This window comes from Cinclus cinclus, chromosome 30, assembly GCF_963662255.1.
Source record: "Cinclus cinclus chromosome 30, bCinCin1.1, whole genome shotgun sequence".
Taxonomy (NCBI): Eukaryota; Metazoa; Chordata; class Aves; order Passeriformes; family Cinclidae; genus Cinclus; species Cinclus cinclus.
In genome coordinates this window covers 3,330,516-3,344,020 of record NC_085075.1, presented here as the reverse complement: position 1 = coordinate 3,344,020, position 13,505 = coordinate 3,330,516, and the positions used below count along the sequence as shown (strand labels likewise).

At 72.0% G+C, this 13,505-nt stretch overlaps 2 protein-coding genes across 2 annotated transcripts; one reads left to right on the top strand and one right to left on the bottom strand.

Moving 5' to 3' along the window:
- Positions 1–179: 179 nt before the first annotated feature.
- Positions 180–5,920, bottom strand: MAP3K12 (mitogen-activated protein kinase kinase kinase 12). The gene is made up of 13 exons (XM_062511093.1): positions 5,593–5,920; positions 5,107–5,290; positions 4,497–4,688; positions 3,695–3,853; positions 3,263–3,421; positions 2,852–2,960; positions 2,610–2,719; positions 2,311–2,427; positions 1,943–2,080; positions 1,141–1,579; positions 870–940; positions 509–761; positions 180–272 (listed from the first exon to the last, which is right to left on the bottom strand). Exons 1-13 carry the CDS (start codon positions 5,918–5,920, stop codon positions 180–182), a joined length of 2,352 nt encoding a protein of 783 aa, XP_062367077.1.
- A 2,503-nt stretch (positions 5,921–8,423) lies between these two features.
- TARBP2 (TARBP2 subunit of RISC loading complex) lies at positions 8,424–12,029 on the top strand. The gene is given in 10 exon segments (XM_062511092.1): positions 8,424–8,520; positions 9,230–9,399; positions 9,768–9,835; positions 9,837–9,868; positions 10,138–10,221; positions 10,322–10,394; positions 10,889–11,006; positions 11,086–11,223; positions 11,467–11,649; positions 11,740–12,029. Coding segments are annotated over 10 exon segments (1,077 nt in total). The 5' UTR covers positions 8,424–8,467; the 3' UTR covers positions 11,898–12,029.
- Positions 12,030–13,505: the final 1,476 nt, after the last annotated feature.

Genomic DNA, 13,505 nt, shown 5'->3' with positions numbered 1-13,505 from the left:
GCCCCTTCACCTCCTCCCCCCATTATCCCTTGCTCTGAATTTGGGGGTTTGGGCTCCCCCCGTTTATCACCCCAGAACCCCCCAACAGCAGCAGCAGTAGAGAGCAATAGATATTTATATAAATATTTGGGGCTGTACAAGTGGGGGAGTGCAGGGGGGGGGTGTGGGGGGCACACAGGTCACAGGCCCGGGGGGGCTGTGGGCCGGGGGGGGCCCTCGCCGCTGCCTGAGTGGTCCAGCTCTGCACTGTCACAGTCCGAGTCCTCGGAGACCTGGGGGGACACAAACAGGGGGCTGGGGCACCCCTGGCCACCCTCGGGTGGGCTGAGGACCCCCTTCCCTCTGCCAACCCCATCTGAGGGGCTCAGAGACCCCCATTCCTGGGGGTCCCTGGCCCCCCCCCCCCCCCCCCCCCCCCCTTCCCTCTGCCAACCCCATCTGAGGGGCTCAGGGCTCCCCCCACCCCTCGGTGCCCATCCCCGGGGGTGCCCCTGGGTGGGGGCATCACCTTGGTGGGGCTGAGCCCCCCATGCCGGCGGCCGGGCCCCTCGGAGGGGGCCGCGTCCAGCGGGATCTCGGAGCCCTGGGACAGCAGATCCTCGGAGCGGTCATCGGGGCGCTCGTCCGTGTTGGTGCTGCCCACGTCGGGGGTGGCACTGTGCGACGGCTCGCTCGTGTGGCCCTCGTCGCCGTCCCCGTCCGAAAAGTTCTCCGAGCTGAAGGTGGACAGCGACTGGCGCTTGCTCATCCCCGGGGGCCACCTGGGGAGGGGCGAGGGGGGCCAGGCGTGAGGACACGGGGAGGGGGGGCCGAGCAGCCCCGGTGCCCTCCAGGTGTCCCCGGGCACCCGCCGGGGGGACAGCACCCACCTCTGCCGCAGCGGCAGCTCCACCTCGCTGTCCACTTCACCCTCCTCCTCCTCCGACGAGACCCCCCGTTTCTGGGGGCACAGGGAGGGGATGCTGGGGTCCCCCTGGTGCCCCCCCTCGGTCCCGATCTGCTCCCACCCCGCGAGGGAGCCGGGAGTCCTGACGCCCCCTCCCCAAGCCCCTTCCCGGGAGGAATCCATCCATCCCCCCCCCAGGGCTCCCCCCGTGTCCTCGCTCCCCCACAAAGGGACGCGGGGGTCTGGGGTCTCACCTGCCCGCGGGTGACGGCCGCCCGGTACAGCAGAGCCGCGGGGGTCAGGTGCTGCCCGGCCCCCCCTTTCCCTCCCCGGCCGGCCCCGCTCTCCCGTTCAGGCTCCCCGGGAGTGGGGGGCTGCGGCGGGGGGGACCCTTGGGTGCCCGTTGCCCCCTCGGGTCCCACATCAGGTACCGTGGCCGGGGGGGCACCCGCGGCCTCCAGGGTGCCCCCGAGGATGTCGGGGCTGGCGGCGGTGGCGGGGGGACCCCGGGGGGTTCCGGCCTCGGGTCCCGGCTCCCCGCAGCCCCCCCGGGGCCCCGCTTTGCGGTGGCGGCCCTTGGCCCGACGGCTGCGCCCGGGGGACGGGGGACCCTTGGGACACCCCGGCAGGGCCACCTGAGTCATGGCCGCGTCCAGCTTGGGCAGCAGCACCTCCGGCTTCAGGATGTCGGGGCTGGACACGGGGAGGGACACGGGCAAGGGCTGTGGATGGGGACCCAGGCACCGGAGGGGCCCTGAGATACCCACAGCCCCAAAAAACAACCCCTCCCTCCGAGGGACACCGACCGGCGTCCGCAGCCCCAGAACTCCCCCAAGGACCCGACCCCCGCTCCGAGGACCCCAAACATCTGCACACCCAGAGCGTCTGGTCCCTCCCCAAAGAGCCCGGACACCCCCACCCCAAAGAACGCGGTCCTCCCAGTCCCCGAAACGACCCCACATCCGGACCTCCTCAACCCAAATCCCCAGCACCCCCTTTTTCCCTCCATCTCCCCCACCTCAAGGTGCCCCCCGAGGGACCCCAGCCCCCGCTCACCGCTTGCCGTGGGGCGAGAGTTTCTGGGGCACGTTGCGCTTCTTGATGAGGGTCTCGACGGCGTTGCCGTGCAGGAGCCCCCGCGGCACCCGCGGCTTGAAGAGCCCGGGGTAGCGCTTCTCCAGCGCCTGCTCCCGCCTGCCACGGGCCACGCGTGGGCACCCGCGCCCCTGCCCGTGGCAAGCGGGGCCTGGGGAGTGGCCACGGCCGGGGGTGGGGGGGGGAGCGGCCGTGGCCGGGGGGAGTGGCCGCGGGACAACCATGGGGAGGACAAAGGGCCAGGAGTGACCACGGGATGGGCACAGGGCGTGCTGGGGGTGCTGTTTGGGCGCTGCTTCGGGGTCTTTCCGGGGGTGCTGCCCACCCACCTGAGCAGCTCCTTCTCCTTGAGCTCCAGCTGCAGCATGAGAGCGCTGAGCTCCATGTAGAGGTTGTTGGCTCGCTCCAGCTTCCGCTCGTAGTGCTCCCGGATGTCCAGCGCGTGCCTGGGGACACGCGTGGCGTCAGGACGTGGAGCCGGGGACACCACGGCACCCGCCGGGGGACAGGGACGGGAATCTCACGGCCCCGCAAAAGGGACGGTGACCCACAGCCCTTCCTGCTCCCCACCACCCCCTGGTGCCCCCAGCCCTTCCCAGTGCTCCCAGTGCCCCCAGCAGGGCCCCACCGCAGCTCCTCGCGCCGGCGGTTGATCAGCTCCTCCTCCAGCCGGTGCAGACACGTCCCCTCCGACTTGATCTTCTCGAAGTGCAGCTTCACCTCCTCCCGCCACTCGGCCTGTGGCACGGGGACAGCGCTGTCACTGCCCTGGGGTCCGGCCACCCCGGGCACGGCGGGCATTGGCCATCGCAGGCGCTGGGTGCTGGGGCCCGTGGTCCTGGGACACTGGGGGTGCTGGGATCTGGGTACCTGGGATTTGAAGTAGGTCTCCTGGGGGGTGGACAGGACGTCGGCCGAGGCGATGTCCAGGTGCAGCAGGATCTGGCGGAAGGACGGCCGGTTCCGGGGTTTGCTGTTCCTGGGGGAAGGACACGGCCCTGAGGGTGGGCTGGGGGCTGGGGGAGTCCTGGGAATGCGGGGGGGAGGGTCTGGGAGGTCTCAGGAGGAGGCTGGGGGGTCCTGAAGGTTTTGGGGAGCAGTGGCCGAGAAGGGTGCACAGGACACATGGGGGGCACCGCTAAAACCAGGGGACCCCTGCCCTGCCCTGCCCATGGGGGCAGGTTCCTCGTGCTGGCCCCATCTGTGGTGGGGTCCCCCATGCCACGGGTGTCCACAGAGCGTCCCCAGGGCGTCCCTCAGGATGTCCCCGTGGGCACTCACCAGCACTGGCGCAGCAGCACCTTGAAGCCGTCGGGGCAGCTGGAGGGGACGGGCAGGTGGAGGCTGTTGCTGCCCACGCCCCAGATTATGGCCGACGAGTCCACGTCCTTGTAGGGGATCTCTCCCGTCAGCAGCTCCCACAGCACCACCCCGAAGGACCTGTGGGCACCCGTTGTCCCTGTCACCCACAGGGGCCTCCTGCTGTCCTCTCACCGCTACCCGCGCTGGCGTCCCCAGTGTCCCCTGCTCCTGAGGCCCTGATGTGATCTGGCCCTGCCATGTCACTCCCAGTATCCCCAGTATCCCCACTGTCCTGATCTCTGGTGCCCTCCGTGTCTTTGACATCCCCACGTCTCCTCTCCCCACTGCCTGCCACTGCTGTGTCCCCAGTGCCACCACAGCTGGGTGTCCTCGATGTCCCTGCAGCCTCACCAGATGTCCACCTTCTCGGACACGGGCTCGTTGCGGATCACCTCGGGGGCCATCCAGGCCACGGTGCCGGCAAACGACATCTTGGTGCTCTTGTCGATGAGTTCCTTGGAGGTGCCGAAGTCCGAGATCTTCACCACGTCGTCATAGGTGATGAGCATGCTGGGGACACGCGCTCAGCGCCACGCCAATGACACGCCAACGGCACGGGCACGGCAGCGCCGCGGGCATGCAACTGCTGCGAGCACCACCGGGTCACGGCACGGCACGGCACGGCACGGCGGGGACAGCACGGACAGGGAAAGGACAGGGGACGGCACGGACAGGGACAGGGGACAGTGACAGCACAGACAGGGCACCAATGTACGACAACACTGACACGCACAGGGCGGGGGACGACACGGACACAGCACCGGCGTGGGACACCGGCAGCCTGGAGCAATAGCAACGTGGACACGGCCCTGCTATGGGACACCACCATGGACATGGCACCAACACGGACGTGATTCCAAAATGGACGTGGCACCGCCAGGGGCACAACGCCACCATGGCACGGCCCCCGCCACGGGACACCGCCATGGACGTGCACTGCCCACGAGTGTGCTCCTGTTGAGGGGACGCCGCCACCACGAGCACAGCACTGCCACGGTGACACAACTCATGGGCGCGCACCAGCACGGGCACAGGACAGGAGGGACACGGCACTGCCGAGGGCGTGCCGCGGTCGCGGCACGGCACCCGCCCCCATGCACGTCCCCACGCCCAGGGGCACCCAGGGGTGCTCCGAGCCCCGTCCCCGGCTCACTTGGGCGACTTGAGGTCGCGGTGGATGATCTTGTGCAGGTGCAGGTAGTTCATGCCGCCGGCGATGCCCATGGACCAATCCACCAGCAGGGACGGGGTGACCTTGCGGCCGGCGCGCAGCACCTCGTAGAGCTGGCCCTGGGCGCAGAACTCCATGATGATGCAGTAACAGGGGGCCTGGGTGCACACGCCCCTGCGGGCACAGCGGCACCTCAGCGCCTGCCGGGAGCCACCGGGGCCACCGGGGCCACCGCTTCACCCAGGACACCCCACCAGGTGTGTCCCGGCGGCGTGTCCTGCCCGCCTCGGGCAGTGCCCATGCCAGGGGTCCCCATGCCCGTGGTGTGTCCGTGACCTCTGTGGCCGTGTCCATGCTGTGTCCATGCCGTGCTCATGCCGTGTCCATTCCATGCCCATGCTGTGTCCATTCCATTCCATGCCCATGCTGTGTCCGTGCTGTGCCCATCCCATGTTTGTGCCATGTCCATGCCCAGGCTGTGTCCAGGTTCCAGCATGCTCCACGCCCCATGCCGTGCCCATGCCCCATTCCTGCGGTGTCCCAATGCCCACGGTGTCCCGTGCCCCCGCCGGTGCCGGCAGTGCCCGCTCACTTGAAGGTGATGATGTTGGGGTGCTTGAGCTTGCGCAGGTGTTTGATGTCGGTCTCCTTGAGGTCCCGCACCTTCTTCACGGCCACCTCCTCGCCGTGGAAGCGGCCCAGGAACACGGCGCCCTGCGCCCCGCTGCCCACCCACTGCAGGTCCAGGATCTCCTCGAACGGCACCTCCCAGGGGTCTGCGGGCACCCCTGGACATGGCACCCACCCCAGCAGGACCCCCGGCCGTGGCACCCACCCCCCCAACAATGCCCAGGACGCCCCCAGGGCACCCCCATCCCCACGGGGCACCCACAACCACGGCACCCGCACACCCACACCCCTCTTTTGCCTCCTTCACCCCCTCCTTTGTCCATCTCATCCCCTCGTCTCCCCCCTTGGACCCTGCTTTGAACCTCCTTTACCCCCACCCCCCCTTTACCCCCCACCCCTCCGTACCCCGCACCCCGTTTCCCCCCACCCCCGCCCCGGCCCCGCTCACCCTCGGGCGGGTGTTTGTGCTCTGCCGCGTACGCTTTCCCGATCATGCTCCACACGGGCTTCAGGCACCCGAAGAGCCCCTCCAGGAACCCCCCCCCGGCCTGGCAGCGCAGGTGGGCGGCATCGGCCGCCAGCGGCCCCGCGGCCTCGGGGCCGAGCTCGGGGGGCCGGGTCCCCCCCCGGCGGGGCCAGGCCTCGGGGGGGGCGCTGGGGGCGGGCAGGACGTCTCGCAGGACGCACTGGGTGGGGGTCAGCTCCTGCTCGGGGGTCCCGTCCGACGGCAGCGCCAGCGACGGCGACGGAGTGCGGGTCTCGTGCAGGCAGGCCATGGCCGGAGCCTGCGGGGCGAGCGGTCAGCGCGGCCCTGGGGCACCCCGCAAGGGGGGGGGCGAGCCCCTTCCTACACCGCTGAGCCCCCCCAGGAGCCCCGGGCGCGGCTGCGGCCCCTGCACGGAGGTGCGAGCCCTGCGGAGCCAGGGGAGCCCCCGAACTCGCCCGTGACCCCTTCGCGTGCCCCCCCCCCCCCCCTCCCCCCGCGCCTCGCCCCCTGCTCCCCCCGTGCGCCCCCCGAAGTGCCGGTGCCGGGTCACCCCCGGGCACGCGACGGCGTCCGGGGGTAAACTGAGGCACGAGGGGTCCCCGGGGCGGGGAACAGTTGCCATGGCAACAGTGCGCCCGGCGATGATGTCATCACTAAAACTGGGGGGGGGGGGGGGGGGGGGCGGTTTGAGTCAAGGGGGGTGGCGGGGGAGGGGCTGAACGTCACCCCGAGGGACCCGGGGGGAGGGGGGACACGACCCGCCCCTCCAGGTGTCGCGTGTGTCCCCCCCGTGGTGACATCACGTCACACGGTGACGTCATCCCGGCCGGGGATGGAGCCTCCCCCCCTCCCCACCCCCAGGGAAACTGAGGCAGGAGCGGGGGAGCGGCGCCCGGGGGGGGGGGGGGGGGGGCGCTCGGGACAAAGCGGGGGGACGGGGTCGCGTGCGACACGCGACAGCGCCGGCCCCGTGTCGCGATAGCGCGGTCTGGGAGGACGGGAGCGGAACAGCGCCCCCGCCGGCGCGTCATGTCGCGACACGGCGCCCTGTCGCGACACGCGGGGGGTGCGGGGGATGTTGGGTGACGGGGGCAGGGGGGCGCGGGGGGAGGGGACGGCACAGGGGCGTGCAAAGGGGGGGGGGGAGGGGGGGGGGTCCGCACCCACGGGAGGTGCGCGCGCGTGCGGGGGGGGGGGGGTGGGGGAGACGGACGCACGGACGCGCGCCCGGACACGCGGACACGCGCGTGTAAGAGGTCACGAGCGCGCGCACGGGGCTCGGGCACGGCTGCGGGGGTGCGGGGGGGGGGGAGGGGGGGGCGTCGCGCGCGTGCACGCGCGTGTGCAAGAGGCCGCGCGCGTCCCCTCCCCCCCTTAGCATTCCCCCCCCCCCCTCCCCCCTCGGGGACCCCGCGTCCGGGAGGGGGAGGGGAGGGCGCGGCCCCCCCCGGCCCGGGGGCACCGGGGGATGGAGGGGACCGTGACCCCCCCCCCCGCCCCGGCCCCGCCGCGTCCCCGCTGCCCCCTCCCCATCCCGGCGCATCCCCGGTCCTGCCCCCGCCCTCCCCCCATCCCGGCGCATCCCTCCGGCCTCCCCGTGCCGGTGCCGGTACCTGGGGGGGCTCCGGGCCCCACGCCCGGGGATGCGGGTGATGCCGGGGGGGGGGTCCCGGTGCCGGGGGGGTCCCGGTGGTGCCGGTGCTGGTGGGGCTGGGTCCGGCGGGCGGGGCCGGTACCGGGGCCGGGGCCGCGGTCGGGGCGAGCGGCGAGAACGGCCCCGCCCGACGGGAACGGCCCCGCCCCGGCCCCGCCCCGCGCACCGGAGAGACCGGCACGGGCACCGGGAGCCCCCCCCCGGCAGCGCTCCGGGACCACGATGCTGCACCGGAACCCCCGATACCGCACCGGGACCCCCGATACCGCACCGGCAATCCCCGCACCGGAGAAACCGGGACCGGGACCCAGATACCGCATCGAGACCCCTCCCCCGGCACCGGGAGACACCGGCACCGGGGACCCCCTTGACAGCGCACCGGGAGGCCGAAACGGCACCGGGACCCCCGATACCGCACCCGAACGCCGAAACGGCACCGGGACCCAGATTCTGCATCGAGACCGCTGCCCCGGCACCGGCAGGGACCGGCACCGGGAACCCCCGCACCGGCGGGACCGGCGCTGGCACCGGGACCGCCCCGGTTCCGCACCGGGACCACCCCCGGTACCGGAGAGGCCGGCCCGAGCGGCACACGGGGCACCGGAGCGATCCCAGTGCTCCCAGTACGGGGGTCCATTTGATACCAGTGATCCCAGTACGGGTGTCCCTTACATCCCAGCGCTCCCAGTGCTCCCAGTACGGGTGGCCCTTTGATCCCAGTGCTATCCCAGTGCTCCCAGTATGCGTGTCCCTTTGATCCCAGCGCTCCCAGTGTGGGTGTCCCTTACATCCCAGGGCTCCCAGTCTCATTCCAGCGCTCCCAGTCTTATTGCAGTGCTCCCAGTATGGGTGTCCCCCGTCCCCAGTGCTCCCTGTCTGATCCCAGTGCTCCCATTCTGACCAGTGCCACCTCTGCCCCATTGTCCCCATTGCCCCCTGGGGGGAAACTGAGGCACGACTCCCCCCAGAACCACGTGACGCCGCTTCCCGCCCCCTCCGCTCTCCCGCCCCCCCTTGGCGCGGGGGGTTGTGGGAAGCGTAGTCCGCCGGAGGCTGACGGCGGCTGCGCGCGCTGCAGGCCGCGCCGGGCGGACTACACTTCCCAGAACGCCCCGCGCGGCGCGGCGCTCCCGTGATGCCGCGCGCCCCCTGGCGGCGCGGGAGGCGGCCGGAGCGGCGGGGATGAGCGAGGAGGGGGCGGGCGGGGCCCGGCGGAGCGGCGGCGCCTTCCCCAGGTACCGGGACCCCCGGAGCCCCCCGGCAGCCCCCGGCACCGCCCGGGGCTTCCCCCGGCACCGCCACAGGCCCCCGCGCGCGGCGGCGGCGGGCAGGGGGAGGGGGCGGCCTAGGCCGGGCCTCGGCCTCGGGGAGGGGGCGGGGAGGACGGGGAGCTCTCCCGGTGTGGCGGCGGGCGAGGGAGGGCCGGGGCTGTCCCCGTGCGATGTGGCGGTGCCATCGCCGTGCCCGTATCCGCGGTGCTGCCTCTCGTGTCCCCAAGTGGCAGCTGCACCCACCCCTGTCCCTCTGTCCCCGCGCTGTGGCAGTGCCGCCGCTGTCCCCACACAGTGCAGGGCCTCCATCCCTGTCCCTGTGTCGCCACATTACACATAAATGCCACCCCACAATCCATGGCAGTGCCACCCCGTGCCCATGTCCCTCTGCTGTGATGCCACCCCTTCCTGTGTGTCCCCAGCGGTGCGATCCCCATTCTTGTATCCTAGTGCCCTGCGGCACTGCCACCCGTGGTCCCTCTGAGCCCTGGTGACAGCCCTGTCCCCAGCGTGGAGCAGATGCCACCCCTGTCCCCGTGTCCCTGTAGTACATGGCAGTGTCAGCCCTGTATCCTGTGCCTGTGCCCCATTGCCGCTGACAGCCTTGTCCCTGTGCCTGTCCCTGTGCCTGTCCCTGTGCCTGTCCCTGTCCCTGTCCCTGTCCCTGTGCCAGCCTGGAGCAGATGGTGGCCGCCAGCCCCGGGAAGACGCCCATCAGCCTCCTGCAGGAGTATGGGACTCGCTTAGGACGCACCCCCGGCTACGACCTGCTCAAGGCCGAGGGCCAGGCCCACCAGCCCAACTTCACCTTCCGCGTCACCCTCGGGGACATCAGCTGCACCGGTGGGACCCCGAACCCCAGGGACCCCCAGGGACCCACCCAGCCAGCCTGGGGACCCCCCACAGCCAGCCTGGGCCGCCCTGTCCCTCTTGTCCCCTTGGGGATGTCACCTGCACTGGTGGGACCCCAAAACCCCCCTGGGGACATCCCCTGTGCCAGGGGGACCCCAAGGCCATGTCCCCAGGCTGGAACCCCCTCCCCTTTGCCCCCAAGGGTGTCCCCCTGGGCTTTGGGATGGGGACACCAGGAAGGAAACTCTGGGATCTCCAAAACCCTGGGTGCTGCTGGGGGGTCCCTGGGGTGTCCCCCCATGTCCCCCTGGACACTCCTGGGGTGTCCCCCCGTGTCCCCTCACCACCCTGTCCCCCAGGACAGGGTCCCAGCAAGAAGGCGGCGAAGCACAAGGCGGCCGAGGTGGCCCTGAGGCTGCTCAGAGGGGGGGGGGGCCATGCTGGAGCCCCTGGAGCACAGGTGGGGGCTGGGGGGGCACCGAGGTTCTCCAGGGGGGTTGGGGGTTTGCAGGGGGGGAGGGCACCCACAGCTTTGGGGGGCTTTGGGGAGGAGTTTGGGGGTGCCCAAAGGGGGCTCCTGCTGGATTTGAGGGGATTTGCTGAGCTCCAGGGGTTTTGGGGGTTGGGGGGGGGGGGGGGGGTCTGGGGGTTCCCAAGGGTGCCTGAGGAGGTCTGGGAGGACCTGGGGGTCCCGAGGGGGGTGATTCTGACACGTCCCCCTCCCCCCAGCTCTCCTTTCCCCCCAGAGCCCCCGACAGAGCCCGGCCCCGCCGCGGCCCCCCCAGCCCCCGCCGCGCCGCCCCCCTCACCCAGGTAAGGGGGGCCCACCGTGTCCCCACCCCAACCCCCCCCCCCGGCTCCTCTGTGCCCCCCAAGGGGTCTGGGGTGCCCTCCTGAGCCTGTGCCCCCACAGGGTCCCCCCCCTGGAGATGAAGACGCCGGTGTCCCCCCCCCAGTCCGAGTGTAACCCCGTGGGGGCTCTGCAGGTGAGTGACACCGGGGGGGGAACACGAGGGGACACCGATCCCCCTGCCCCTGCTTCGGGAGCCCTTCCCATTCTGGGGTTGATGACCTGGCCAGGGTGGGGGTCACGGCCCTGGGGGGGTGACATTACCCATTAGCGGGGGGAACACGATGGTGTTGGGGGGCTCTTCCTCTTTTTTGGGACAGTTTTTCTTCTTTTGGGGACAGTTACCTCCATTTTGGGATGGCTTAGACTCTTTAGGGACAGTTACTCCTGCTTTGGGCTGGTTACCCCTCTTTTCGGGAGAGTTTTGCCTGTTTTGGGTGTAGTAATCCCCGTTTTGGGGCCATTATCCCCATCCTGGGGCAGGTTATCGCCCTTTTGGGGCCGGTTATCCCCGTTTTGGGGCCGGTTATCCCCATCTTGGGCCGGCTCTCCCCGTTCCGGACCCCGCCGCGTGCTCTGACGCCGCGGTGGGGCTGTCCCCGCTCCGTGCTGGCCCCGCGGTGTCCCCAGGAGCTGGTGGTGCAGAAGGGCTGGCGCCTGCCCGAGTACACGGTGACTCAGGAGTCGGGGCCGGCGCACCGCAAGGAGTTCACCATGACCTGCCGCGTGGAGAGATTCGTGGAGATCGGTGAGGGGGCAGGGAGGGCTCCCCGGGGGGGTTGGGGCGCTGCTGGGGGGTCCCGGCTCACCCCGAGCCCCCTCCCCAGGCAGCGGCACCTCCAAGAAGCTGGCGAAGCGCAACGCGGCCGCCAAGATGCTGGTGCGGATCCACAACGTGCCCATGGAGCCGCGGGACGGCAGCGAGGCCGAGGGCGAGGAGGACCAGTTCAACATGGTACTGGGGACACTGGGAGGGACGCGGGCACCCCGGAGCCGCCCCGGAGCGCCCCTCTGCCCCCCCCCCCTCCCCCCCGCTCCGGGCCACGCTCTGGGGTCGGGGTTGTGGCTGGGCCAGCGTGGCCCCACGGCCGTCCCGTCATTCCCGGGGGAGGGGTTCCCACGCCTCGGGGGGGTCGGGACGGGTCCCCCGTGGGCTCGGCGGCTCCCTGATCTCCCCCCCCTCCCCGTGCCCCCTCCCCAGACGTGCCCCCGGCTGGAGGGGCTGCGGGGCCGCGCCCCCGGCTGCACCTGGGACTCCCTGCGCAACTCGGCGGGCGAGAAGCTGGGCCAGCTGCGGAGCCGGGGGGCGGCCCCCGCGCCGGGAGGGGCCTGCGCGCTCCTGCAGGAGCTCTCGGAAGAGCAGAGCTTCGCCATCAGCTACCTCGACATCGGTGAGCCCCGGGCACTCCGCGGTGCCCCCCCCCCCCCAGACCCTCTGAGCTCGGGGGGGAGCCCGGGGTGACCCCGCTGTGCGTCCCCAGACGCTCTGAGCCTCAGCGGGCTGCACCAGTGCCTGGTGGAGCTCTCCACGCAGCCGACCACCGTGTGCCACGGGGCCGCCCCTTCCCGCGACGGCGCCCGCGCCCAGGCCGCCCGCAACGCGCTGCAGTACCTGCGCATCATGGCCGGGGGCAAGTGAGCCCTGCCCGGGCGTGGCCCCCACGGCTCCCTGACCCACGCTCGGACCTCTGCACGCCGCCCCCACCCACGGCCGCCCGACCTCTGGACGCGGCCACCGTGCCGACCCCGCTGTGGGTGCATGGACAGATGGACCTCAGCCCCGGGGTCTCCCTCCGGCCTGCCCCCCCCGCTCTGTTCCGGAGGGTCCCCGGGTGCCAACGGCCCCCCAGGAATAAAGCTGGGGGGGTTTGTATCCCTGTGTCAGCTCCGCCTGGGGGCTGGAGGGCTTGGGAAGCACAAAAGGGGCAGAGCGAGGGCTCGGGGTGGGGTGACCACTTTATTGAGGGAGGGATGGGCCCGCGGGTGGCTCGGGATGGGGCCGGGCTCAGCGGCGGCGGCCGAAGCGCTGCGGAGTCGCCATGGTCCAGAACGGGGCCACCGGGGGGTCCCAGCTGCGGGGCCTGAGCCGGGCCTGGGGCCCCCCCCTGCAGTCCCCACCCCGACCTGCTGGGGGACACTGCACTGTGGATCCCTTCCGGGGACACGGGGACAGACAGATGGACAGGGATGGATGCATGCATGGACGGGGACGGATGGGAAGGACACGGCCACTTGATGGGGACCCCCGTCCCCACGCCACTGATCAGTCTCCCCCAAACCACCCCGTCCCTCCTCCTCCTGCGCCCCTCCCGCTGTCCCCCAAAAAGATCCCTCGATGCCCCCCAGACCTCACACCGGGACCCCCATCCTCGCTCACCTCTGCGGCCGCAGGGGAGTCCCGGGGGCGCGCCCGGGGCGCTGCAGGGACCGGAACAGCGCTCCCAGGGCGGCGGCGGCGGCCTGAGGAGGGGGAGGACCGGGGGTCACGGCGGTCCTGGAACCGCAGCGCGACCCCAACCCCGAGCATTCCCCCCCCAACCCAACCCCGCTCCGACGGCGCGGCCGGGCCGGCGCTCACCGGGGCCGGGCCGGGGGTCCCGGGACAGGCGCGGGTGCAGCGCGGGGTCCCCGCCAGCAGCAGCAGCAGCAGCAGCAGCAGCAGCGGGCGCCACGACATCGCCCCTGCCATCGCTGCCGCCTCTTGTAGCGCGGCCGGGCCGGGCCGGGCTCCCGGGGGAGCGGGAGCAGCCCCGGCCCCGCCGCCGTTAATTAAACCCATTTAACAGCCGCTACAGCCGCCCCCGGGGACGGACGGACAGATGGACGGACGGGGAAGATCAGCACCTCCCGCCCCGCCCGGGCCCCGCAACCTGCACTGCCGGGGCTGCGGAGCGAGACCCCCGGGACCCCCGTCCTGCACCGGGACTTCAGGAAACCGGGACCCCCTGAGACCGGGACTCATCAGTACCCCCCAGCATCCCCCGAGACCGGGACCCCTCCCCTCTCCCCCTTCCCCTCTCCCCCCGGTCCCTCTCCCCTCTCCCCTCTCGCCCCCTCCCCTCTCAGCCGTCTCGCTGTCGCCACCCCGTGGCCGCTCCGCGCTCCTGCAGCCCCGACGGCGCGGTCGCGGCTCCCCGACCTCAAACCAGCCGAACTCGCCCCAAAAAACGCACCCGAGGATGCCCGGGCCACTGCGGTGTCCTCACAAGCAGCTCCCCCGCTGTCTCACGCCGTCTCCAGTCCAGTG

Coding starts and splice junctions, on each gene's coding strand:
- MAP3K12 (XM_062511093.1), bottom strand. CDS start 5,920: ATGGCCTGCCTGCACGAGACCCGCACTCCGTCGCCGTCGCTGGCGCTG. Junction 3,854..4,496: donor CGCGACCTCAAGTCGCCCAA/GTGAGCCGGGGA, acceptor GCGTGTCCCCAG/CATGCTCATCACCTATGACG. Junction 762..869: donor GAGCTGCCGCTGCGGCAGAG/GTGGGTGCTGTC, acceptor GCCCCTCCCCAG/GTGGCCCCCGGGGATGAGCA.